General features: G+C 42.6%; 2 protein-coding genes across 7 annotated transcripts in view; one reads left to right on the forward strand and one right to left on the reverse strand.

Moving 5' to 3' along the window:
- Nucleotides 1–16,597: 16,597 nt before the first annotated feature.
- Nucleotides 16,598–20,457, reverse strand: TPBG (trophoblast glycoprotein). 5 transcript variants are annotated; one of them, XM_089332974.1, is made up of 3 exons: nucleotides 20,059–20,457; nucleotides 18,798–18,912; nucleotides 16,598–18,065 (listed from the first exon to the last, which is right to left on the reverse strand). In XM_089332974.1, the coding sequence occupies exon 3, from the start codon at nucleotides 18,032–18,034 to the stop codon at nucleotides 17,297–17,299; it is 738 nt and encodes a 245-aa protein (XP_089189100.1). In that variant the 5' UTR covers nucleotides 18,035–18,065; nucleotides 18,798–18,912; nucleotides 20,059–20,457; the 3' UTR covers nucleotides 16,598–17,296. The 5 variants fall into 5 exon arrangements, with proteins under 5 accessions (XP_089189100.1, XP_089189102.1, XP_089189103.1 ...); XM_089332976.1 differs by having other exon boundaries at nucleotides 20,016–20,404; XM_089332977.1 differs by lacking the exon at nucleotides 20,059–20,457 and adding an exon at nucleotides 19,276–19,605.
- The window catches only part of LOC149126578 (uncharacterized), a 62,740-nt gene continuing 56,003 nt past the window's right edge, over nucleotides 19,807–26,543 (forward strand). Inside the window, exons 1-2 of one of the 2 annotated variants that reach the window (XM_089332979.1) lie at nucleotides 19,807–19,941; nucleotides 20,407–20,465. In XM_089332979.1, the coding sequence (XP_089189105.1) occupies nucleotides 19,928–19,941; nucleotides 20,407–20,465 (73 nt within the window). In that variant the 5' untranslated portion in view covers nucleotides 19,807–19,927. Of the gene's footprint in view, nucleotides 19,942–20,406; nucleotides 20,466–20,642; nucleotides 21,617–26,543 lie in introns of those variants that run through there. The other variant, XM_089332978.1, reaches the window with a different exon arrangement.

Genomic DNA, 26,543 nt, shown 5'->3' on the forward strand with positions numbered 1-26,543 from the left:
TTCTCAAAAAGCCAATTTGCATCTGGCTGTCCCCCTCAGGAGCTGCCTGCAGGGCTCCGTTCCCACTTACCTGAAGGAGGCTGCATGGCTGAGCCCTGTGCCCACGCCTGGGGACCTCGTCCCATCCAGCTGGAGTTAAGACGAGGGGCTGTAAGAGTCTGCTCCCAACTTGTTAAAATTCATCATTTGTAACCATCGAGATAAATATTTACTTCCCCTAACCTTTACTTGTGTCGATTTTACTCAGGGGATGGGGGAAAAAATCTGCTTTGCAGAAATATCCCCAAGTTTTCTGTTAAATTCAGCATTTTAGAAAAGAAAAGGAAAAATTCACAAGGAAAAAAAGAATCCTCTAGATAGTGAACAGCTCCTCTCCCTGAAATTTCTCCCTTTCCTGCTTCAGAGTGTTTATGAAAGGGAAGTAAGTAACCAGCCTGAAAGTCTGCAACACAGCATCAAACACAAATCCAGCACTGGAAACACTGGAGCCTCTGTGAAACTCCAAAGGCAGTATTAATTGCTTCTTAAGAGTAATTAATGAAAATGCCTACATTCAAATGTCTTCAAAGACTTGGGAAAGGCCCATTCCAAGTTTCCTTACAAACACAGATCTGAAATATGAATTTGTGTCTTATGTTTGATGTCTGCAATCTAGACTTCAGTTTGAACTTGTTGGGTCAGAATGACAGGGCTATGGAATTCTTAAGTACACAAAAGAAAAGTATTTTGGAAAATTTTTAGTGAGTTAAAAATCTCATATATTTTTGCAGTTGCAAATAGTGTAGTATTGAATGATGCCTCTTCCTGATCACAGCATTTCCTGACCAATTATATGTGATTTGATTGTTCTGTTAGTTTTTGCAATGTATTTTTTTATATAAGAACAGGAGCAATGCTTTTGTCTTTTCCTATCAAACCTTGTTACTCCAAGAGTAGTCCCTGGACTAGCAGCTTTGGCACTAAGTTTATTAGAAATGGAGAATGCAGGATCCACCCTATACCTTCTCAATCAGAAAATGCATTGTAGCACGTGTGACTGCTGTGCATGCCCTACCCTGAGGAGCCCTGTGCTAAAACACAGCTACACAAACTTCTTACAAAGAAAAGAAGGGCTTTAAGTTTTTCATAATGAATTATTAAAGATAAGCCAAAAATACTTTGAAAAAATCCTAAAACTTCTCATATTTAAACCAATTCATGATAATGACAACATCACAGAGTTTTAACATGACTTTTCCTAAATTTCTTTCTAGAAATCCTTAAAAGAGTCCCAAACAATGTGTAATAAACCACAAGGTACAACCAAAAGAATAATTCTTGATGACACATACAACAGCAACTGCTAGCTTTTGTATGATATAATTTTTAATGGGCCAGGATTATTATTGTGTGCTCATTTATCAAGTACTTGTGTCTTGTATGCAGTCTTTTTGGAACTCGTGATAACAGAATGATGCTGCAACTCTTCCAGCAAAGCTGTGGAAAGCTTTCTTCAGAACAAGAGTAACCTCTACTGGATTGTGATTCTCTCTCTGGAAATCCAACACGAAACTGAGGATCTGCTCAGTTTTCAGAGGAAATTGCTCTGTTTACTCTGAGATGATCTACCTTCGTTTTCTGAAATAAACTAAAACTCCTAAGGAATAATACACTTGCAGCCTGAAGAATACATTATCTAAGTGAGAATTTAGGACAATTACATAACATTTTCCTGTCAAATCATGAAATCAGATTCAATTGGTTAAACTGTGTGTGCCAATGACACATTTCCTACTTAAATAATTTAATGTATCATCTTCAATCATTTAAAAATAAATTAGTTACAGAAAAAAAATGCTTAGTGACAGCAGTGATCTGAGGGTAAAGACTCTATGTCGATTTCTTTCTTGTTCCCATTTTCTTGAATTTCCAAAATGCTTCACAATGAATAATTTATTATTTTGTAATGACAAAACCCTTATTTTTTTTTTTTTTTTTTGACAGGCAGAGTGGACAGTGAGAGAGAGAGACAGAGAGAAAGACAAAACCCTTATTTTAAAAAGAACAAAGAATTACTTTAACTCTTGGTGAAAATACAAAATAATTGCATGTTAAAATAGAATGAGCAGGGCCAGTGCTATGGCATAGCAGGTAAAGGCGCCATCTGCAGTGCAGGCATCCCATATGGGCGCCAGTTCGAGTCCGGCTGTTCACTTCCAATCCAGCTCTCTACTATGGCCTGGGAAAGCAGTAGAAGATGGCCCAAGTCCTTGAGCCCCTGCATCCTCATGGGAGACCCGAAGAAGCACAGCTCCGGCCATTGCAGCCATCTGGGGAGTGAACCAGAGGATGGAAGACCTCTCTCTATCTGTCTCTGCCTCGGCCTCTCTGTAACTTTGCCTTTCAAATAAATAAATGAATCATTTAAAAAAAGGAAAGAAACTAGAATGAGCATCTCTAAAAGGTTTCTTGTCTGCAGAGTGTCCATAAAATCAAATCACTTCATTCTAGAGATGCTTAAATAGAATGAATCACAGGAAAACTACCACATGTAATCAAAGTAGAAACCTAAAATTTAATTTAGATGTGTTATAAAATTCATACAACTCTGCCCCTCTTTTTGACTCCGTAGATTATACGTTCTTGTTGACTGGATGGAGAAAATTCAGAATGAGAAAAGTGTAACCATGAGAAAGTATGTGTGGATACGGGTGGTAGATTGATAGATTCTTCAAAAAAGAAAGCATAATTTTGATTATATTTCTCTCCATTGAAAAATTCTTCAAGTGCTGTTTCCTGTTGAATGAGTTACAAATTCTTAAGCATGACTACAAAACTTTCTGTGCTCTTGTTCCAGTCTTACAAGTCACCTCCACTACTTGCCAGCCTTTTCTTTGTTCTAATCAAACCAAATAACTTGCTATGTCCCTAATACAAGCCAAGTTTTCCATTCCACATTATCTTCACTGTTTCTGCAGTTTCCTCAGTACCAACTTTCCTTGTCCCACTCCCCACCATGATCCCAAACTTCCTGAAAAATCCCACTCTGTGCATTATGGAGCTTTATAGCTTCCTGTAACAGAATAGTTAACCCACTGTGCCTTAAACAATACATTGCTACCTTATATATCAGGAAGTTCTGATATGGAAGGAGCTGCTGGCTTTCCACCATTCTACTTTGCTATCTGCAGCAGGTGGCCATTTTCTTCAAGTTTAATTCCCTATAGTTACAATATAGCCACCACTGCTCCAGGCATCACTTCCTCACACATCCACTGCAAAGGGGAGGGGAGGGAAGTTCCCCTTATATACTTTCATTATAAGCGACGGAAAACCACTTCCAGCATGCCCTTAGCAAACCTCTGCTCAGCTGCCAATTGAAAGGAACCGTTATATTCATTCTCTAGTTTCCAAGGAGGTGGGGAAAAGTAAGCATTTAGTATTTTCAGCCTCTAAAATGAATAGGCGCTCTACTGTCCAGAAAGAGGATGGAGTTGAGGTAGGAATGGTTATTATATGGCAACCAACAGTTGTCGCTAGTATTTTAGTTTTCCAAAGCCCTAATCCTATGATACTGACACCATGACGTCTTCTCTGCATCATCTCTCCTTTGGATTTCCATAATGTTGTATGGTATTTCTATGCACGTTTTGTTGTTAGAGTTAGCTGTATATTTGCCTAATTTTCACTATGAGAAAGAATTAACTATGTCTTATTCATCTTTTACTCCCCATTTGCCCCAGCATAGTCATGGACCCTTGGAAACTGTTGAAAAAATATTACCTGAACTCAAAAACGTCACTAATTTGAACCGTATGTGGATGATTCACTCTAGCGACCGAACAAAAAGACTTACAGGCCCCAGTGAAACTTTAGGACTTTCACAAGTAATACATATCCTACTTTTCAATAAGCAAATTCCATGGTTAAAATCAGAAGCGACCTGTGAAAACATAGATGGTGAGTGGTTGTTGCAGTGACTGTCACCACCTGGGATGCCTGCATCCTACATGGGAGTGCCTGCTCCGCTTCCAATCCTGGTAATGCGCACCTTGGGAGACAGCAGGGGATGGCTCAAGATGGCTCCTGCCACCCTTGTGGAGGTCCAAGTGGAGTTCTAGGCTTCTGGCGTCAGCCTGGCCCAGCCCTTGCTGTGCAGGTATTTGGGGAGTAAATCAATGGATAAAAGCTCTCTCTCTGTCTCTGTCTCTTTCCCTCTCTCTCTCTCTCTCTCTGTCTCTCTCTGCTTTCCAAAAAAAATAAAAATTAATAAAAATGTAAAAATATGTAGAGAACCCAAGCTCATCCCCTTTACATACACACACACACACACACACACACACACACACATCCTGGCAAGACTGGAGCCAGAAGATAAAGGGAGGCCCCCGAGGACTCATCCCAATTCCAGACTCAACCCAATTTATACCACAATGATTAGAACGACCAACTACTTAGAGAAGCAATCACAAAGAAATATGCTTAGTTCCTGAGAATTATGTGGAGTTATCATACTACTTCAGGACTTCAAGCCTCTTCTTTTTACAGGGGAAAGAAGTGAATTTATCTTAACTCGATATTCTGCCACTCACTGCTGAACTTAATCCAAATTAATGCATCAGTCGCCCCTAGAGACTAGAATGCTGCCAATCTCCAACAGCCTCCATCTTGAAGAAAGTCTTCTTGAGTAAAGCCTCAATCAAGCCAGGAACTTGGCTTAACTCTGAGACTGGCCAAAACTAGATCTATCTAGGCAAGCATCATCAGCTCTCTGCATTCAGTTGTGTTGGCAAAAATGCTGGCTGCATATTGAGTTCCTCAAGCCAAACAAAGTACAGTAACAAATTGTCACTATCCTGAACATCAACATTGCTGATTGTGTTCAGTTAAAGCTCACTGTCTTCTTTCCAAGGAGTCAAAGGATTGAGTCAGATCTTCCCAATGCCAAAGCAGCTTATCACCAACCAAGGGGTAAATTAAACACAGGAAAATCTGACTCAGTGGTTCTTCACTTTGTGTGCTACATTTTTCACCAAAGAACCTCAGACTAACACTGTGGTAATCTGTGCAAGCAAAGTAGTCAAGTGTAGGCAAAGAAAAGTCAAGTCAACCTAAAAATGCATTTTGTATTTCCATCTAAAAGTTAAGTTAACTGAAAACATGTCTTTGGACTAGGTGGTTATTTTATGACATGACCAGTTCAAATAATAAGGAGCTGGTTTGACTATTGTTGCACATGTTGGGGTAAGCATAAATAAGCAGCAGAGGAACCTCCTCAAACTGGGCCCTGGCGAAGATAGAGAGCCAGAGGACGGGTGTGCTTGTTCTCATGGCATAACTACAAGATATTAAGATTTTAAAATCAAATTAGCTCGATGAAGATTAAATATAATAGATGACTTTCAAACCATCCTCTGCCAAAAAAAGGAAATAATTTTTAAAGAAGCATCTTTTAGTGATCTACCCTGCATTACTGAGCTACTGCAGACAGAAGCCAAGTTCTCAAGGACGTGGGAGTCCCTCAGAGTGTGAGGTCTCCACATAGATGACTACAACACAACACAGCAACAACAGAGGGCCTGCCTGTGACAGGGAGAGTTTGGCAGTGAGAAGGTAAATCAGGGAGTCATGACTTCATGACTGCCTGTGCATCTTTTTTTTTTTTTTAATTAGTTACTAAAACCTTATCTCCCCATGAAATAGCCACATAACAATTTGTTTGTCACTTGTTCATAATTGCTGAATAGAAACCTTTTATAAATATTCCTAATTTCTCTAAACACACACAGCACTATGGCTTCCATGGGACAGAATTTAAATCTCTGGGTTCAAATCCCAGCTATCCCACTTCCTAGCTGTGTGAATTTTAGTGATCTATTTAACCTCCAGCATGCTTCAGTTTTCTCACTTATGAAAAAGTCCCTGCCATATTTCCATGAAAAAAAAATTACTTGCTATTTTAAGTTAATACTATGTGTGCAGTGTATGTAGAAAGCATGCATACATATGATACAATATGTAGTATAGAGTGTAACCATACATAATGTAATATAATGTTAATTTTAAACTAACCCATATCTATATGACCAACTTACCTAAGGACTGTTAAGAACAGAATACCACCAATGTTTAACATGATTAGCTAGTAGTGAATTTTTAGACTGCAGATTTGTTCAAACACTCTCTGGTGAATTAAAGTCTCAATAGACCTCTTATCAAAAGATAGGAGAGAAAATAAAGGGAAAGGGATGGGCATTTGGGCTAGTAGTAAAGGTGCCAGTTAAGACACCTGCGTCCCATAAAGGAGTACCTGGATTCCATACCCAGCCCCTGCTCCTGACTCCAGCCTCCTGCTAAGGCACACCCTGTGAGGCAGTGTGATGGCTCAAGTAACTGAGTCCCTGCCTTCCACTTGAGAGACCTGGATTGAGTTTCCAACACCCAACCTTGGCTAACCAATGTTTATCCAAGCACTGGGGGAGTATATACCAGAGGATAGGAGTTCTGTCTCTCTTTCAGTCTCTCAAATAAACAAATAAAATTAGAGAAGAGAAGAGAAAAGAAAGAATAAAACATGAAAGCCTGTTGCTGTTAGATACTCCATTCATTCACTCAGAGGTCAAAACCAGCTGGTCCCAAGAACTGACCTGCTAAACATAGCATCATGTTTAGATTTGATTCCAGGAAGCTTTAAAAAACTGATAGAAAGTATGATCTTACTTTATTTCAAAAAAGCCATTTTAGCTACTTGTCTCCTATCTTTCTTGACATCACTAGTGGATTAGTTTTCCTGGTGCAAAATTATAATAAAGAATCTGACTCTACTCTTGATGTTCAAACTGATGCTATCAAGCCCTTGTCTCTCTTTTACTCTCTCATCCACATCTGGGCAAACCAGTAAGAAGTCTCCAGCCATCCTTCCCCTGGCTTAGAAGTAAGGGTGACAAGCAAAAGGAGTAGGGAGAGAATTCCAGTCAAACAAACCTGGGAACTCCTGACTTGCCCTTTCCCTTACCCATGTTAAAAATCAGAGCCACTCCTCTCTTGTTGTCTAAGCTATTCTAGACCACCTTGGATATCTGTCCCCTTCTCTACAAAAAGTCCCATTGTTCCAGTCATAAACCTTTTTAGACTGCCTTGGTGTATGTGTGTTTGTGTGTGTGTGTGTGTGTGTGTATGTTTCCTGGCTGGCATTCGCTCCTTCTTCTGCACAATTTTTTCCCATCCACTATCATCATCAGGTGCCAGACCAGTGAGAACCACCTAATCTTGGGCTGTGAACATCCAAAACCATGAGCCAAAATAAATCTCCTTCCTTCACAAGTAGCTTCTCTCAGGTATATGTTACAGGGATGAAAAGCCAATTTACAGTGCAATATAGATCAAAACAAGGCCTATTAAAATACCTACAAAAGGAGAAAACCATCGTTTCTACTGCTTTACCTTCTAATGACCCAATTTGACCAATATTCAAACTTGATACAAAATGAATGATATCTAACAGTGGATTACTCTAGCTCTAATGCCATAGTGCATCCAACTAAGACTCTCACACTCAATATTGAAATTACTGACTCCATCCAATTAGCAACCAGAAAATAGTTTGCCAGGACACATTTGGCAAACATGTTCTATTGAGTTTCTATTTCAACAGCCTCACAGCCCCAATTTGTATCCACCTTTGAAGGGACCCACTACAACTTCTCCTGGCTATAGGTCAGGTACCTCAGCTGCCCTGTCCTCTCACAGTCTCTGTGGCCAAGACCTCATCATATCATCTAGAAGCACAGGTATGATTCTCACTGATGAGATTCTCCTCTTCCAAGATTCATTTGCTATCTCATTTAAGAAATACAAATACTCACAAAAAAAGGAATGGGCATTGCCCTACAAGAAAGTACGAGTTCCTGACACTTCAGTTAAATTCCCAGGGATTATTTTGTCAGTCAAGGGCTGCTCCATCCCTGACACAGTCAGATAATAATTATTGACCTTCTCACTATCCACACATTAAGATAATCCAACACCTTTAGCACTTCCAAGGTTCCAGAAGCAACAGATTCTTGACAAATTTTACTTAAATTCATTTACGCTGTTACTTAAAAATTGGATAACCTTGAATGGAATGCCCTTCAACAAAAGGCTTTAGAATTTGTACAGATTGTGCTTTTATAAATAGGCATTCCCACTGATGCCCCCCAGGGTCTCCTTCACAGTAGAAGCTTTAGCAACCTTGCTTCGTGCCTTCTGGAGCCCATATGAACCACCCACGGCGGCCGTAAGTCGCCCATGGACTTCTGATGCAAGAAACTGGCCCTCCCCAACCTCATGTTACAGACCATTTGTATATCAGCTGCCGACTGCACACTGGCCTTTCTGGACACAAAGGCCCTCACAGGCCCTGAACCCATGACTTGCCATTATCAGCAGCCTCTAATACCTTGGCTCACCGATGTGGCACCCTCAGACCTGGCACAGTTATGGAGGCCTCCTCGTTAAAATGGTAATGGTGCTTACAAAACAGAGCCAAATATGCACCTATGGGAGCACTGTCCAACTTATAGGATGAAGTGGCTTCTCTGTCCTCAGTCCCTTACCACATGCAGTGGTACTACAGGAGGCCACCCTTCACTCAGACCCCAGGACCATATAGAGAGAGTCCCTAGGAATGAACTGATTAATCAGAAAAGGGAGCTCATGTACTTTACCCATGGTAAGGCCATCTCACCACATGATGGAGCGCTCCACCAAGCTGTTGCTATCCGACCCCTAACCAGGATATCTCCACTCAAGGTTAGGACTTAAGAGTGAGCACAACTGGCCAGACCTAATGCACTCATCTTTGCATGAGAGGATGCTTGGCCAACAATTGGTTCAATGTGTACATTTGTACAGACCCTTGGAGCATTACCAGTTACCTAGTAATGGCCAATTAGTCTGGCCAACAGCAATAACAATAATTCATTATCCAATGTTACCCCTCTTAAGTAAGAAACTCTGGTAATTGCTCATGATACCCAAAATATAATCCATGGTCACTGGTCTAGCCAAATTAAAACCAAAATAATGGCCGGTGCCGTGGCTCAATAGGCTAATCCTCTGCCTGCAGCGCCGGCACACCGGGTTCTAGTCCCAGTGGGGGCGCCAGATTCTGTCCCGGTTGCCCCTCTTCCAGGCCAGCTCTCTGCTGTGGCCCGGGAGTGCAGTGGAGGATGGCCCAAGTGCTTGGGCCCTGCACCCCATGGGAGACCAGAAGCACCTGGCTCCTGCTTTCGGATCAGCGCGGTGCGCCAGCCGCAGCGAGCCGGCCGCAGCGGCCATTGGAGGGTGAACCAACGGAAAAGGAAAACCTTTCTCTCTGTCTCTCTCTCACTGTCTACTCTGACTGTCAAAATAAACAAACAAAAAACAACAAAGTAAGAGTCCTCTTCCACACACTTGTTATCTCCCGTACATTTCACTTATCAAAACACACACCCTGGGCTCTTAAAAAAGCATTTAATGGAACTTTCACCTCCCTCACTGAGCTCATTCTACAAGCCTGACAAAGCGCATAATACTAGCTTATTTAAGGTTAAAACTAATTGAGTGAGACATGGCACACTTCAGTCATCAATCAGACATCAGCAGTGAATTGGAATACAGGGTAGAGTCTGTCTCCATTTGTGTATCTGATTATTGACAGCTTTTAGACCCCATCCTTCCTTCTCCCACTTTTTTTTCTTTGAAAGCTTTTATTTAATGAATACAAATTTCGTAGGTACAGCTTTAGGGATATAGCGGTTCTTCCCTCCATACCTGCCCTCCCACCCCCACTCCCAACCCACCTCCTACTCCCTCTCCTATCCATTCTTCATTAAGATTCAAGGCCCATGAGCTTCATCCTTCAGCATCTGCTGAGACACTAAAACCACAGAGAAACCAGCCTCATCCACAATCACAACGAAAACACACAGACAAGTCCTGCTCTCCCCAGGAAGTGCCACTGTGCAACGAAATTGACCTGTTTCTACCTTGTTGATGCATATGTGTTGTCAACATTCTTGATACTTACACCAATGTGAGAAGGGGATTGATCCCATCTGGTTTGGGAGTGGGGACACAGACACAGTTATTCATTTACCCCCCTGCTCATAGACTTCTAGTTGCTTCCTCACTGTCCAGTGAATTAAATGGAAACTCTCATAGTTACAGATTTATCTTTCTTACTCTCCACTGTTCTCTCTATACATTATGCCTCACATGCTACTGTTCCTTGAGCACACTCAGTCTCCAACTGCCTCTACTCTTTGCAAGTGTTGTCCCTTCTTGACCTGAGTTTTGTCTCCCATTCACCATTTCAAGTTTCCTCTTCCTTCAAAACATTTTTATAGCTAACTCTAGCATAAACCCTTTTGCAAAATCTCCCAACAAAATAAGATCTGTGCTTTAAAGTTATCTCACACTGTTTGAATCTCTGGTCCATGCTCCTCACGTTGTGGCCTACAACAGCCATTCGCATCTTAAAGCTCAGGTGTGGAAAACATGGGGCCCGGAGATAGTCCCATTCTTACCTCAAAACATAGCAATGCAAATCCCAAATCTGAGTCTTACTACCTAGTTGTCCTTGGGAACATTATCTGTTCTTGCAAAGCTTCAGTTTTCCCTTCAAATGAGAAGAAATAAGACCTTCTATATAGCTCTGTCTTGTGCCTGACTCGTAGTAAACACTCATTAAAATGTTGGTTATTGTCATTACTTATTACTAGATCAGATGCAATTTCAAATGACAAACTCATTTTGTAAGATACAGAGCAACAACAATTCTGATAGGTATCAAGTGTTTAATAAATATAGGTTGAATTAACTGAAGAAAGGATTCATGGGTCCTCATTGAAATCTGAAAGCAAATTAACCAGAAGATTAACCAATTAAATCACTTGCATGGCATCTAAATTAATTCTAAGTATATATACACCAATCATCTTAAAGAGAGAAAGAGAGAGAGTAGAATTCAGGCAAAGATATAGGTTTGTCTTGAAAATTTATTCCTAACTTATGATTAGCTAAATAAGTTATCCAATTGTTTTTCCACACCCAACACAGCCTTTCCACAACCCTGCAACTCTCTGTACCTCTCTCAACTGGCTTATGGGCTTAGGTACCTTCTAAGTTTCTTATTTTAACAAAGAACAGACATTCACCAATTTAAAACTGTGACAAGTTACTTGGCAATTTTGTCAGTTTCTTTCTGGTCAAAATCCCATCCACAGATATTTCATTACTCTTTAGTGTGATGTGAAACTTTTAAAACATATAGTGATATATGGTTTATGCCAGAGGACATTCAAAGATTTGTGGAAAATGAAACTAAAAGACAAGTTTATTTTGGCACAAAAGATTTTGAAATCCATGGAATACTACTGTTTAATATTCCTAATTTAAACAGATATCAAAGTTATCTTAGAGGCTAGTGATTATCCTTCAAGGATTTGCCTTCAGGGGAAAAAATGTAAGGTAGAGAAATGCAGGAAGATACAAAGATGTTCATTAGATTATTAGTTAAAATTTCAAGAAATATCCTATATGTATAAAATGCTTTATTGTCTGCAGTACTCTAAAACTAGGTATCAAAATACTTTTTAATGTTGGTGGAGAATGTTGACGGCATTGTAAATGAACAGGCAAGATGCATATGACATAAAGAGAAGGTCATTTTCTCAATTTTAGGGCCTGTCTTTCCTTTGGGTTCAAGGTTTATTTTTAAGTATCTACAAAACATGAGTTTATTAAAGGTGTGTCTATTGCATGTCTTACAGCCATGTGTTTGAATGATCTATAAGAATAATCACAGAACAAGTTAATTGAAAAGTAGTATTCTTCAGATATAGTGTAACACTATATTGTAAAATCAAGAGAAACTGTATCATAGCGTTATATATTGTGGTGAACTGACACAGCCAATGTCGCAGTTCAGATCTCCGGAGTATAAGTGGTCCCCTTGAATGTCACGTATCTTAGTTCTCTTTAGGAGAAAACAAAAAGCAGCAGAAACAGGACTGTGGAGGAAGACAGGATGTAGGGAAGCTTGTAAACTTCTATTAGGAAACAGTCTATTTTGATAACATCCTCAGGTTATTTAAAAAGTCTTATTAAATATTTACTTCTCACAAAAGGATTGTAGTTGGTCATATTTCAAGTTTTTACTTCCTTGAAAACAAATGTTTCCTTACATTAATAAGTTAAACTAGGAGCCACAAATAAGTCCTATTATCATAAAATGTCACTTAAACATAAACTGCATGTCTGTTTTTACAAACATTTTAAGTTTTTGATGGAGCAATCATGTTCCTTAATCTTAAAACACATTTTCATCTTAAATAATAAAAAGTAAACCTCATCAATTTTGCATATTTCTCAAAATTCACATAAATGACTTAGTGCCATCTCTGGCATATATATATATATATGTACATGTATATATATTTGTATACACACACATACACTACAGTGGGAAGAGCTGGGCCTATTGTGTGCAGCCCTGCACATCAGGAAACAGTGAATTGGCACATTAGCAGCAGGGCTGGTGGTGTTTGGTCAGTCAGTCCACTGGTTTTCCAGGGTGATAATGGATTTGCATTGATTAGTTTCCTTGTTTGGTTTAAGCTCTTGGAGGATGTAACATGCACCTGGAGTGGGTGTGGGCCAGGATAGCAGACCAGAGCATGCAAAGCTGACTGTCTCACATGGTAACTAATTTCATGGCCATGAACTTGGTCTCATTTGTTTAATTTTCTCACCAGCTGAGCTAACTCATCTTCAAGATCGAATACAAGTTAGCATGGTCTTCCAGAGGTTTTTTTTTCTTTACAAATGAAATATTACTGGGAAATTTCCAAAATATTTCCTAACATGTCATACGCTTAAAGGAGCATTAGAATAATAAGACTTCCATGAAAAAAAAAAAAAGATTTCAAAATCATTTGAGTATATACAAGGGTCTGAAACATCATCATTTTTTAATAAACAAACTAGATGTGAAATTTAAAGCAAATGGAAACATTCACTTGAAGCAAAAGTAAATAAATCCATCAGACTAATTGTCTTTTTTTTTTTTTAATTGGACATTGAGAATTTCAAAGATCTTAAGGTAGGAAATTAGTAATACCATCATTTGACAAAAGGATACTGGAACATTAAGGTCTTGCCCTGGCTGTCATAATAGAACACACTGTCACAATTATCCCTGTTTTCATTTGTAGAATGGGAAATGGACTTGACATGTCTGAGAGATCTTCCAACACTGAAATACTATGAACTCATATGCTGTTTATATTACATAAATGATATATCAAACTTTTTTAAAAATCTAGATTTATTTAACCCATGAAAAGGAGCTGCTAAAGTGTTCTAATGTCAAGCACAAAATTTAAAAAGTGCACCTTTCTTGAGTCAAAAGTCTCTGAAGATAAGAATGAAAAAATAGCTCTGCAAAATATCTTCAATGAGTTGCTTTTCCTCATCTAAAAGGAGACAGTATCATTCGGACAGTGCAGAATATATTTTCTTAAACTAATTATTTCTAGTGCAGCACTGCGGTACTGCTGAGAGATTTTTAAGAGACACTGTCGAGGTACTTTTCATATATTATCCAGAAATACCACTTGCTCCCTTTCGTCTCCTTTACTGTTTAGAATCCTTGCTCAAGTCTAACAGCAAAATTGGAATTTCATCCAATAAATGTCTGTCTTCAGTTCATGGTGCAGGTCTGAAATCTGGATGACTGAATGGATTTTGGAACAGGAGGAATGCATGTGCCAAATTGTTTTTAACCTTGCACATACTCATGGTGTCTCTTTTACTGCAGGCTTTGGAGAAAAATTTAAATGAAAAGCAGAAATGACATGGGAAACTCACATACTAAAGTTGCAAATCCTGGACTATCCTCAGCAAGCTGAGCCCATCTTACAACATCAGGCCAAAAGGGACAGAATGAAACAATTCCTAAGGAAACAATCACGGTGCACTTGGATCTTCTTTCTTTCCACAGTGACTTAAATTAAAAAGAAAAAAAGTATAAATTATTTCTAATTATATAAGAGATGAACATAATTCACATTTGTTAGCAGTCAAGCTATTTATAAAGGATTTACTATTTATGATTTGTTCATTTATTTCAGTCGAGCTTTCCCTCCACTCCCATAAGTCTGTAGCTTGTCCTTTAAAAAATTCTATCAAATGTGCTTTAAAATTTCCTTATTTTGTAGGAAAAAAAATCTATCAGCTGCTGTACAAATTCACCCTGTAGGTTACCACTGAATCACATTCATGGCAGCAAAACGGAATTACAAAACCTGCTGCAACTTGAATGGTTTCAAAGAAAGAGGATAGTTACAATTCAGGATCCAATAGCTGGGCGACCCTAAAATGCTTGCTACTTCAAGTAGAAATGTATTAGAGACTTATCAAGTGTTTGAATTTTTAAAGTATTTTTCTTGAAATGCAATTTGTAAAGGATAAATGAAAGATATTTTCTGCTAAGCACTTAAATCATGGTAACAAAGCATATTACTGATGAAAATAAATTTTAAATTGGATTACTTGTAGGTATCTGGAATCTAAAATGTGTAACAGTACTATTAACACAAGTGGGTTTGTTTCATTGTTAAATGAAGTGATGTTTTTATTTTATTTTTCCTATGTTTTACTGACTGTATTTAAATAGCAGCTATTTCCCAAGGAACTTAAAATGTCTCGTAGGTTTATAGACTTATGTACTATAGTTGCACAATATCAATTGGCTGTCAAACCATAACTATTTTTCACCTTAAGAATTTTCTACTGCCATTTTTTTTTGGACAAGTGCAAGGAGTTATGTGACAGAAAACACCAGTGACAAATTGGGAAGTCCAAGAGAAAAGAAAGAAACTGTAACGTCACAAAAACTACCCATCGAACAGGTGAAAACTCAGCTCTGTTTGCTCACAGATAGATTTATTGTTGCTTCAGGGCACTGACGAGCAACACCAGACTGATGAATCTACTGCCTTCCTGACTCTTAGCTAAGACTCAGTTTTTAAATATTAATTAACACATGATGAAGACACAATTCTTCCAACCAAAGGCTGCGTCAATATTATAATTTGCTGTTTTCTATTCTATAGGCAGACTCACCAACCCAAGTCCAACAGCAACTTACTCCTAAGAGGGTGTGCTGTAATTTTACCACATTTTCACTATTTCTGGCAGGCTAGCATCATCATCTTCCTTGGAAAAGAATGGCAGCCAGCCAGTTTATTCCTGAGTGAACACTTCAACATTAAATGGAATCTTAAGCATCATATATTTAGCTTTTTCTCAGGTAACCCACAAATAATGAACACTAAAATATTTCATAAAATGAACTTTATGAAACTTAAGGTATTAAAACTTCATATTCAACTGAATCACGTAATCTAAACAAAGGACAGATTTACATATTTTTATCTTATTTTGAAAACTTTGAATTTACTTCAATGAAGGGATCAGCCAAAAATTCTAGAACCTACAGTACTAATTCTATTTTATTTATAGCAATATTGAAATGTAAATTTTATTTCAAACATAAAGCACTGCAGAACACAACCAATTTAAAGGGAAAGTAGGTAGGCCCTAAAACTTACTAATGCAAGTTTATGTACTACTTTCAGTTAGGTGAAATTTAAGTCACTTGATGTAATAGCTTGGAGACTGACTAACAGAATTTACTTTTGAGCTTCCAAGGCTGATAGTAAACTCAACAAATAAACAAACAAACTTCTGGTCTACTATTGATATAAATGAACTAATGATTGCTTTCATTTATACCTCACTGTGAGTCTTCACAAAGGTGTATAAACAAACACAACTCAGTTACAACCAAAATATTCTCGAATTCTTAAATTCTTCACATATGAACCTATGATTAACTGCAACCCTCAATTATGGACATGGATATTTATCTCCCCTTATTTCCTCAAGCATCAAATTCAATCATGGCAATTTTAAAAACAAATTAGCTGGGCCTCTGAAAAAGTATCAATCATTTATGTTTCTTTTATTGAAATGTTTTTAAAAAGATTCTCTAGAAAAAAAATCTAAGTTTCAACTTATATTATGATCCTAGGGAAGTATTTTTTAATTCATATTTTAAAACTTTTATTTCAGAATATTCTGCCTTTAAGATTCTTCCTTTTCATATATTTATTTGCACTGTATTTCATGCTCAGCTATACAACTCCATAGAACAATCTCATATGGAGAGTTTTCCTAAGTAAACAATAGTGTTCTGTTCCAGCTTCATCGGTCTAGAAAAAGTCCTGCACTGTCAACCATTTACCCTCAGAACTCTTACCAATTTCATAATGCTCTTAACAATTTTTTCATGAATAGCATTAACTTTGAGACCAGGAGAAATCTAGTCACATGAATATTCAAACACTCTATTTAAATCCTAAAAGGATCCACCATTTCAAAACTATCTCCAAACTCTATTTATATAAGACACTGCTTTGGTTTGATCCTCAGCTATGTTAACTAATAACACCATCTGAATGAAGACCATTCAGTATCACTGCCCTTCATCCTTTTTTATCAAACAGCAAACTTGAACACACTGTAATTCTTTTAAGAATCTTTATTGATTTTTCTTAACAATTCAGTCTTTTGGATCTCGATGCAGTTTATAAAAAGAACTTCAGTTTCATATAAACTGCAATCAAAAAAGTAATTTACTTTGTCAAAGAAGTTATCTGAAGTTGCAGGTTACTTTTTGTAATATGCAGAACAGTAAAATGTAGGCATGCTCTTGGATGCAGGTGCTCCTGTGCACTATGGAGTTATTTTTAAGAGCTTGCTAGGGTCTGCAGGCAGTTTATAGGATGCAATTATTTTCTCCATAATCTTACGCATAGGAGAATAAAACTGATATTTATGAGTAAAGAAATTTTCTCAAAAAAAGTTGAGGCAGCTTTTGTTGAGTGCTATCTGTGTGGGTACACTTGCTACACCTGGAACTGCACTAAGAAAGAGACAGACAGCAAGGAGTCCACGTTCATGCTGAAACTTGAAAAATCCCTCCACGCGGGTGAAGAAGTTCCCAGAGAAGGAAGAGGGTAGAACACCATGCACAGCTGTCCATCGTGTTACATTAACAGAACACACCAAGAAACTTTACATAACATGGAAGCAAATCCCCTTCACTGCTTTCAAACTCAGTGGTGTCTACAGTGGAGGGTGCAAGTGGAACAAGCCTAGGACGGGAGAAAGCTTAAGTCTACACCTCATGCAGAGCTGTCCTTGACCTGTCCGCTAACGTGGTTCAGACATCCGAGTTGGAGCTGAGGTTTGTTAACCTGGGGTCCGCGTTGATTTCGTATCTGTAATGATACCCTTCCATGTGATCCCTGCAGGCATCCCTGATGTTATGCATCCACTTTTTTATCCCCTTGCGGTTCAAATACAAAACCAGCAGGAAAATCGCGCCTATTAGGGCCAAAACAATGCCCAGGAAGACATAAGAAGTCTGCAGGGATGGCGGCAGGATAGGGTCACAGTCCAGGTCGGAGCTGTTGAGTTCCAAGAGCACCCGGTTCCTCAGTTTTTCTGGGAACGCACAGGTGAGCCTGGATTTGCCCTGCACTACCTCGGTCTCCTTGAGCCAAGCCACCATGTCAGCCATGTGGCAGTCGCACACCCAGGGATTGTTGTCCAGGAAGACCCTGACGTGGGCCAGGCCTTGCAACTCGGCTAGGGTGCCGTTGTGAAGGACTTTGAGGGCATTGTCCTCCAGGTGGAGGCTCTCAAGGTGCGTCAGGTTGCGGAAGGACACGTAGGTCAGGCTCACCAGCGAATTGTTACGCAGGTCCAGGTGTGTGAGGCCCGGCAGGTAGGCCAGCAAGTCCCGGGGCAGGTACAGGAGATGGTTGCTGGCCAGCTCCAGGCGACTGAGTCCACGCAGCGCATGGCCCGCACGCAAGGCCGCGGCCACCATGCCCTCCAAGCTCTGGTTCTGCCGCTGCTCCGCCGGGGGCACGATGTGGTTCAGCATCAGTTCCATCAAGGGGCTGGGGGCCGAGACGCTGGCGTTGCTGCCAGAGAAAGCGAAGGGGCTGAGGTGGGCCAGCGGGTTGTGGCTGAGGTCGAGCTGGCGCAGGCTGGGCAGGTGCTCGAAGGCGCCGGCGCGGACCTCCTCCAGGCGGCTGCCGCTGAGGTTGAGCGCGGCCAGCTCAACCAGCGGTGGCCGGCGGACGAAGGCGCCCGCGGGCAGCACCGCCAGCTGGTTGCCGGTGAGGAAGAGGTTGCGCACGTACAGGGGCAGGTCGGCGGGCACCTCGGTCAGGTTGCGGTTCACGCACTTGACGGTGCGCGCCGCCTCGGAGCACTCGCAGGGCGGGGGGCATTGGCCCGGCAGCGGGGGCTGAGCAGACACCTCGGAGGCCAGGGACGACGCCGAGGAGGTGGAGGAGGACGCCGAGGAGGTGGGAGAGGGCGAGGAGACCCAGCCCAAGAGGACCAGCGCCAGGCGCGCGAGCCGCAGCCGCCCGTCCCCGGCGGCGGGGCCCCGGGAGCACGCCCCAGGCATCGCGGCTCGCTCTCCCCGGAGCTGGGCTGGGACGACGCCCGCTCCGAAGGCTCGGGAGGCTGGGCCCGGAGGGCGCGGGCTGGCCGGAAGCGTCTGCAGAAACTTTCCTCTCGTGGGAGCGGAGGAGAGCCGCCGCCGCCGCCGCCGCCGCCGGAACTTGGCTCACCCCCGCGCCGCGGGCGTCCCCCCTCCCGGGGCCGAGTCCCCCGCGCTGCCCTGCCCTCCAGAAAGTACGCACAGCGGCTCGGGACGGTGGGCTCGCGCTCCTCCTCCGGCTCCTCTACCTGCCGCGGTCCGGGGTGGCACCGCCTCGCCGCTTTTGTTGGCGCCTCTCGCTGGCTCCGCGGCGCGACCTGGGACAAGCGGGAAGCAAGCGTGAGGAGCGGCGGTCGCCTCGGCTCCCCGAGTGCAGGAACCCGGGCTCTGCGAGGCAGGTCGTCTCCACTCTGCACCCCCCACCCGAGACCTCCCGCCGCCCGCCCCCTCCAGCCCCCACTGCACTTCCTCACCCGGGAGAGGGACGCGCGTCCCGAGACCCGGAGCGCCAAGTCCCCGTCTCCGCGGCCCACACTATATACACCCTTCCAGCCTCGCGCCCTCCTCCCCTCCCGACCACACTCGTCGGCCGCCTCTAACTTCTCGCTTAATCCCCAGCGCCTTCCCCACCAAAACTTCTCACTCCCGCAGCTTCTTCCCCACCCGCCTCCGCGGACCACCTGCCTTCCGGGGCCGCCGCCCCCGCCTGGACCTCTCCGCCACGTCCAGGTTGGGATGAGAGGCAAGTTTCGGGTTACAGGAGTCTTTTGATCTCTTTTGGAACCTCCTTGGATTAGCAGGAAATGGAGGGCAGCGCAGCTGTCGCCCCCCTCCCGGGCCGCACCCCGCCAGCCCCTGGGATCCCAGAGGGGCGTTAAGTCCTCTCCAAAGGGAAGGAGGGAGTAGGCGAACAAAGCGGCGCTGGGACCCCGGGCGCGGTGGCTGCTCTCAAGACCTGGGCTGCTCTCCCGCCCTAGACTGGGGAGGGGGCCCGGCGCTGGCCCCGCGCCCTCCCCCTCGCCGGCCGCTCCCCGCCGCTCACCTCCGTGCGCGCGCGCCGCCTCGGAGCCAACTCCGCGTCCCAGCAGAGTGGCGGCGACTTCCAGGCTCCGCGCTGCGGGCGCCGACTCGCCTCGCACCCCAGCCCCTGGCCCAACCTCCGCAGCTGGGCAGAACCAACCCAGGGGGAGGGGGAGGCGGAGGCGGAGGGCCGGGCCTGCCGCGGGGACTCGGGCTGCGCGGCCGGCCTCGGCAGCCTAGGTAGGAGGATTGAGGACGAGGGCTCCCGGGGAGCTGGGCTGCGCGCCTCCTCCTGGTGGAAATTCAGGAAGAATGGGCCGGAATAGGTGAGGGAATCCCTTTCTCTCCCCCCTCCCCGGCACCCTTTGGTGGTTCCTCATTTTTGCATAACTGTATTTACCTTGGAGGGGAGCGAAACCTTTGCTGAGCCTCGTGGAACTCACCGTTTCGGGCACCTTCGGCAGCGAAGAGGTAGATGAAGCGGGGCAGACAGAGCCGCGCAAAGCCGCGGCAGGAAGGAGCCCAAAACCTAGGGCGGCGGCGGCGGCAGCTCGCGCCCAGCCTCAGAAAGTCTCCGCACCGACGTGTGATGCCTTGGGCTGTCAACTTCAGAGTTAGGTGTAATTAATTCCTTCCCACCTGTGCAGCCCCCGCTCTGCTGAGGTCGTTGCGGAACTCGAGAGAGAAAGGGAGAGAGAAAGAGACAGTCAGAGTCAACTTTAAGAAATCAAGATGAGTGGAGAGTAGATAAATTCTTGATTCATTAGCTTTTCTCCTCCCCAAATTAAAAGCAGAGGGAAGAAAACGACAGCCGAAGCATCCGAAAAACACAAAGGCAAACGGCAGCGACGTGAGTCACCCGGAAAGCGGACCCGCCCCCTTCCGAGAAGAGGCGCGCGCTGTCAGTGCGGGTGCTGAAGCCCGGGGACCCCACCCGCGGGGCGGTGGGGGTTGGGCAGGTGGGCCCGGGAGGGCAGCGGAGGGTCTCGAAGTCCCTCCTCCCAGGGGCGCCCGACCGGCGGCTGGAGACCAGCGTTAGGGAAGGGGCAGAGTGGAGGATCACAGGAGGCGTCCCTTAGTACTCCGCAGAGGTTTGGGACCCTGAAAGGCCAGTGGCGCTCTCTTAGTAACTTTCATCCCCTTTGCGCCCATAAGATAACTTCCCCTAAAGGGCGGGAAGGTGCTGATTAATTCCTGGGTGCTGCATTGGGGGGCGGGGAGGGGTAGTAATTAGGGCAAACACGATTAGGTAAATTCAGATCTAGTAATATATAAAAAGGGTCAGACGACAGGTGCTGAAGTTTGTGCCCGTGAAATGTGTCAGCGTGAAAGCCCCAACTCGCGAGGCTCTATGACTTGTGTAAGAGAGAGAACAGCAAAAAGGGCCCCGAAAAAGCTGGAGGAGTTGGAGACTGCAGAGATTTGTGCAAAAAGCCAGTTTCATTAATTTGCATCTTTAGCACATTTATCTAAATCCCTTTTTCTTATTTTTAAAAGTGTTTGGCAACATGAATGCGAAGCACTTGGAAAAAAGAATCTCAAAAGCTGTCATGTTCTGTAACCTGATTGTGGGATGGTTATATAAATCTATACATATGTTAAAATTCATAGGACTTTGTACACTAGAAAGTCAACTTCCCTGTATGACAGTTTACAAAATAAAATCAGTTACTCCTAGGAGCGGGGTGGAAACTGTAGTAATGCTTGAGCCCCATACTAAATCCTCTTCTATCTGAAGAACAGCTGCCCTGGTTGGAAAGTGAGATGTATTTGAGGAGTTGGAAAGGCATTTATATATTCTGATCTGATCCTCAAAACTGTTCACAGGCAAGATGGGTACCATTAGTGTTACTGTCTTCTTCTTGTTATTCTCTTACAAATGAAAACACTGGGGATTTGAACCGAGAATAACCAGCAGTGATTGAGTGCCTTCTACTTGCCAAGCCACGGGCTGCTCACTTCACAAAAGCTACCTCACATACTTTTCACACATGTATGGAGGTATGTCCTCTCATTCCAGTTTCACAGACTAGAAAGTTGACGAAAAAATAAATTATATAACTTGTTCAAATGAATGAGTGATGGAGGTGAGAACCAGGCCCAAATGTGACTGATTCTCATATGTATTTCACATTCCAGGTGAGATTTGTTTGTTTGTGTTAAGCCCTATTCATGTTTCATTTAAGCAGAATGGAAGCCTCCTTCTAGGTTTGTTATTGTTGTTGTTTTAAGTGAATTGGTTGTCTATTTCTCAAAGGGAAAGAGAGTGAAATGTAGTCTTTTTTTTTTTTAATTTTATCTATTTATTTGAGAGGTAGAGGTACAGAGAGAGGGGAGTCAGAGAGAGAGGTCTTCCATCCACTGGTTCACTCCCCAGAAGGCCGCAATGGCTGGAGCTGAGCTGATCTGAAGCCAGGAGCCAGGAGCTTCTTCCAGGTCTCCCACACGGTTGCAGGGGCCCAAGCACTTGGGCCATCTTCTACTGCTTTCCCAGGCCATAGCAGAGAGCTGGATCAGAAGAGCAGCAGCCAGGACATGAACCGATGTCCATATGGGATTCGGGTGCCCCATAGCTTGTTGTCCACCTGTACCTTCTGGCAGCTGACAGTTGGTTACAGCTTCTGAATAGGGACCGGGAAATTTAGGAACATTTTTAGCTTACTTGCTGGGTGTCTTCTGTGTACTTGTTTCTTGATCTGTAAAATAGGACTACTAATTAAACTTTAAAACATTTTCATGAGAATTGAGAAAATGTAGGTAACATGTTTAGCAAAATCACCAAGTATTACTGTTCTCTCCTTAATTAATCTCTCTCCTGCAGCTTATTGTGACCCCTTTATCTTGGTAACTATGTTGTGATAGGAATACACGGATGAATACTTGAAGGTCTCCTTAGAGTTCCGGATTTAGCAGTTAAAAATACAGGACACACAGTGCAACTTGAATTTCAGATAAGCAGTGGATCATCTTTTACTATAAGTTTGTCCTATGCAATATTGTAATATACACTACAACAATATCTCTTGTTTACAGTTAAACTTCAAATTCAGTTGGTGTCCTGTAGTTGATCTGGCAGCAAGCAGCTCATAATATTGTGGGAGAAGCAGATGCTGAGATAAAAGCTCTCAATGCAGAACTGAGCGCAAGTTTGGTGTGGGTCTCTTTCCAGGCTCCCTTCTTCTTGCCTCTGTTCTTGCTATTCTTTATATTAGAGGGATCATAGTATATGCATTATTCACAGTTTTTCTTTTTTTAAGACAACCATAAATCTTTCTCATATAGATAAGCTTCTCTCCTTTTTTAAAGATTGTAAAATATTCCATACAATGGATTGTGATACCACAATTTTTTAACCATCCTATTGAAAAAACATTTAGATCAGTAACTATTTTTTCAAAGAAGTTGCCTTCAAGTGAGAAAAGCTTACTAGGATCAGTTCTATTTTGATTGTCTTAAGCATTTAATTATCTTAAATTATCATACTTTACTCCTGACAGCTTGAAAATTTTTTGTGCATGATGCTATTTACATGCTCTAAAGCAGGACAGAGGATTTCAGAGTACATTTTTTCACTATTTATTCGTCTATTCCAAGATGAAGTAAAGAAGGATCTGAATATCTTGACAGAGAAGCAGAAATTTTAGTGTATTGCAGTAGGTCACTTTGTATCTCCAGGGACCATGTCTCTACACTATCATCTATTTAGAAGATTTACAAGGAATCACTTTTATTCTAATGACCTGATGGAAAATCATTAGTAAGTTTTTGAAATATTGCTTCTAAATCCTGGGAAAGCCAGGCATAGCTAAGTATGAAAAAATGATGGGTGATTATGGCCATCCTCATGGTAACTGGTAGAGAGAAGCCACAGAGGTTAGGATGAACACACAGTAAGAGTATCTCAAGGTAGTTAATTTTGATCCCTGCCTTAAATTAAGAAAGGAGTTGATGAAGGCGAGCACTGTCAAATCTGAAAAGTCTTCAAAACAAAGTCAAGTGTTGGAACATCAAGCACTTATGCCATAACACCATCAACCAACACTTAAAATATGGATGATCAATTTGGGAGTCAATATCATAAAAGAAAGGGTAGGGGGAGTTTATATATATATATATATATAATTTTTAAAAATTTTATTGATAAGAGAACTTTTTTTAGCTTATTTCAAATCACTTTAGGAAGAATGAGTTTTTTGGTGATATAAAAACTAAATGAGGCTGGCGCCGCGGCTCACTAGGCTAATCCTCTGCCTAGCGGCGCCAGCACACCAGGTTCTAGTCCCGGTTGGGGCGCCGGATTCTGTCCTGGTTGCCCCTCTTCCAGGCCAGCCCTCTGCTGTGGCCAGGTAGTGCAGTGAAGGATGGCCCAGGTGCTTTGGCCCTGCACCCCATGGGAGACCAGGAAAAGCACCTGGCTCCTGGCTCCTGTCATCGAATCAGCGCGGTGCGCCGGCCGCGGCGGCCGTTGGAGGGTGAACCAACGGCAAAGGAAGACCTTTCTCTCTGTCTCTCTCTCTCACTGTCCACTCTGCCTGTCAAAAAAAAAAAAAAAAAAACTAAATGAAATATAAGCAATATAAGCTAGAGAATGGGTCAAAAATGATATATTTGTCTCATCAATCAGTATGATGAGAGAGGTAGTTAAAGAAAAATATAACAAAGGTGTTTTAAAATTCATTGGAGATTAAACGTTGAAGAACAAGAAAAGAACTGTGATAAAATAAAAAGAATAAACTGGCGTGGAAATAAGTGATTCTTCAAGGATGGGACAATACTGAAAGGTAAATGCAAGCAACCATGACCTACAGAGTCTCCGCACAGCTAAAATCATAGATCGCTCAGCTTGAATTCAGCGAGGTGCTTCAGGATTTCACTGGACACCCTCCTTATTTGTTGCACTTGGTATACAAAGACAGAATAAGTCCCTCCCCCTGACAACTCACAGTTAAGGGGAAGCAGATTAACAATAAGGAAACCTGTGGTAGGTGCAAAGGCTGGGACTTGGAGTGGAGAGATTGTCCTGAGATTTCGTTCCGTGGTGATGCTTAAGTTATTTTGAAGTAGTAGTAAGAACTTGCTGGGTAACAGATTAGCACGCTAGTGAAAGAACTCAAAGAATTTCTTCAGTTCCAGGGACTTCATGGGAAGAGCACAGCACACATTAGAGGGAGCGGTATAAGCCAGATTTGAAGTGTGGTGGGATCAGATTACTGATGACCAGTCTCACATGTTTGCCTTCTCCTGAAGTGCTGGGGAACCAGTGGAGGCTTCTCAGCAGGAAAATGACATGATTGTATGTGCGTTTTAGAAAGATCATATTTGTTGTTTGTTTGAGGGGTAATATAGGCAGAAAAGATTGAGAACTGGGGGCAAAGTTGGGAGGTCCAAGTGAGAGTTGTAAATAATGTCAAGCAAAAAGATTGGCAAGGCAGGAACAAATGATATAGCCCAGTAGTCCTCAACAGGATGGTACTGCCCGCGGTGAGCAGTTTAGATATTTCTGGAGGCATTTTCTGGTGGTCCTGATAATAGGGGAGAGCCGCTAGCACCCAGTGGCCACAGGCTCAGGACAGCGTTATACAGCCACAGGGGCAGCGTTATACAATGAGTTGTGTACATTGTGCATGACTGTAAGGTGAAACTGATTTTCTCGACCTAGAAACAGTTCTATCTCACATTTTTTTTTTTTTTTTTTTTTGGACAGGCAGAGTTAGTGAGAGAGAGACAGAGAGAAAGGTCTTCCTTCTGTTGGCTCACCCCCCAAAATGGCCGCCACGGCTTGCTCTGTGCCTATCCAATGCCAGGAGCCAGGTGCTTCCTCCTGGTCTACCATGCGGGTGCAGGGCCCAAGCACTTGGGCCATCCTCCACTGCACTCCCGGGCCACACCACAGCAGAGAGCTGGACTGGAAGAGGAGCAACCGGGACAGAATCCCCAGTGCCCTGACTAGGACTAGAACCCTAGGGTTCTAATCCCGGCTGCTCCTCTTCCAGTCCAGCTCTCTGCTGTGGCCCAGGAAGGCAATGGAGGATGGCCCAAGTGCTTGGGCCCCTGCACCCACGTGGGAGACCAGGAAAAAGCACCTGGCTCCTGACTTCGGATTGGCACAGAGCAAGCCATGGTGGTCATTTAGGGAGTGAACCAATGGAAGGAAGACCTTTCTCTCTGTCTCTCTTTCTCTCTCTCTCGCTGTCTGTAACTCTACCTGTCAAATAAATAAACAAAAATCTTTAAAAAAAAAAAAGAACTTTTCTTATTTGGTTGAAATTATTGTCTTTTAAAGAAAATTGTGGTGAATATTTAAATCAGTAGTGTTACCCAATATCCTTTCTTTAATGTAAATTAATTTGGCTTTAAAGGTAACAGTGAAGATTCTTCATTGTTGTAGTTCTTACCCAATATGGACTCCTAAACCAAAATGAATCCAGCCACAAAATAGGAGCAGTTGAAATTGTAGCCACCATCCAAATTCAATTAATTTCAATTAAATTTAATACAGTTCAATCAATGTTTATTCACATGCCTTTTATGGTAGTATCCCCTTTTCTTTCCAAACAGAGCCAGCAATTTCCCTTAACAAAATGTCTGATCCTGGCACATGTCCATGGCAGAGACTGAGCAGATACGCCTAGGCCAAAATATGGGTACATGGCCCTGACTTCTCTAACCTATTTTATAAGTCTGCCTTGTAAACTGAAATACAAGATTCATAAGGTGGCTACTAGCATGGCTTGAAATGTTCAAATCCAAGAGTATCTATCAGATTTAGTTTAGATCCTCATATAAAAACCAAGGAAGAACTAGAAGATGTTATGTATTTTGGAATAGAAATGTATCATATTACCTTGGCAGTAGAAAAAAAAAAGGTTAATCAGTGTAACTGTGGAGACAAAATCAAGCCAGTATTAAATCATATGACCTGAACAGA

Source organism: Oryctolagus cuniculus, chromosome 5 (assembly GCF_051225735.1).
Source record: "Oryctolagus cuniculus isolate XC-2025 breed Fujian yellow rabbit chromosome 5, ASM5122573v1, whole genome shotgun sequence".
NCBI lineage: Eukaryota > Metazoa > Chordata > Mammalia > Lagomorpha > Leporidae > Oryctolagus > Oryctolagus cuniculus.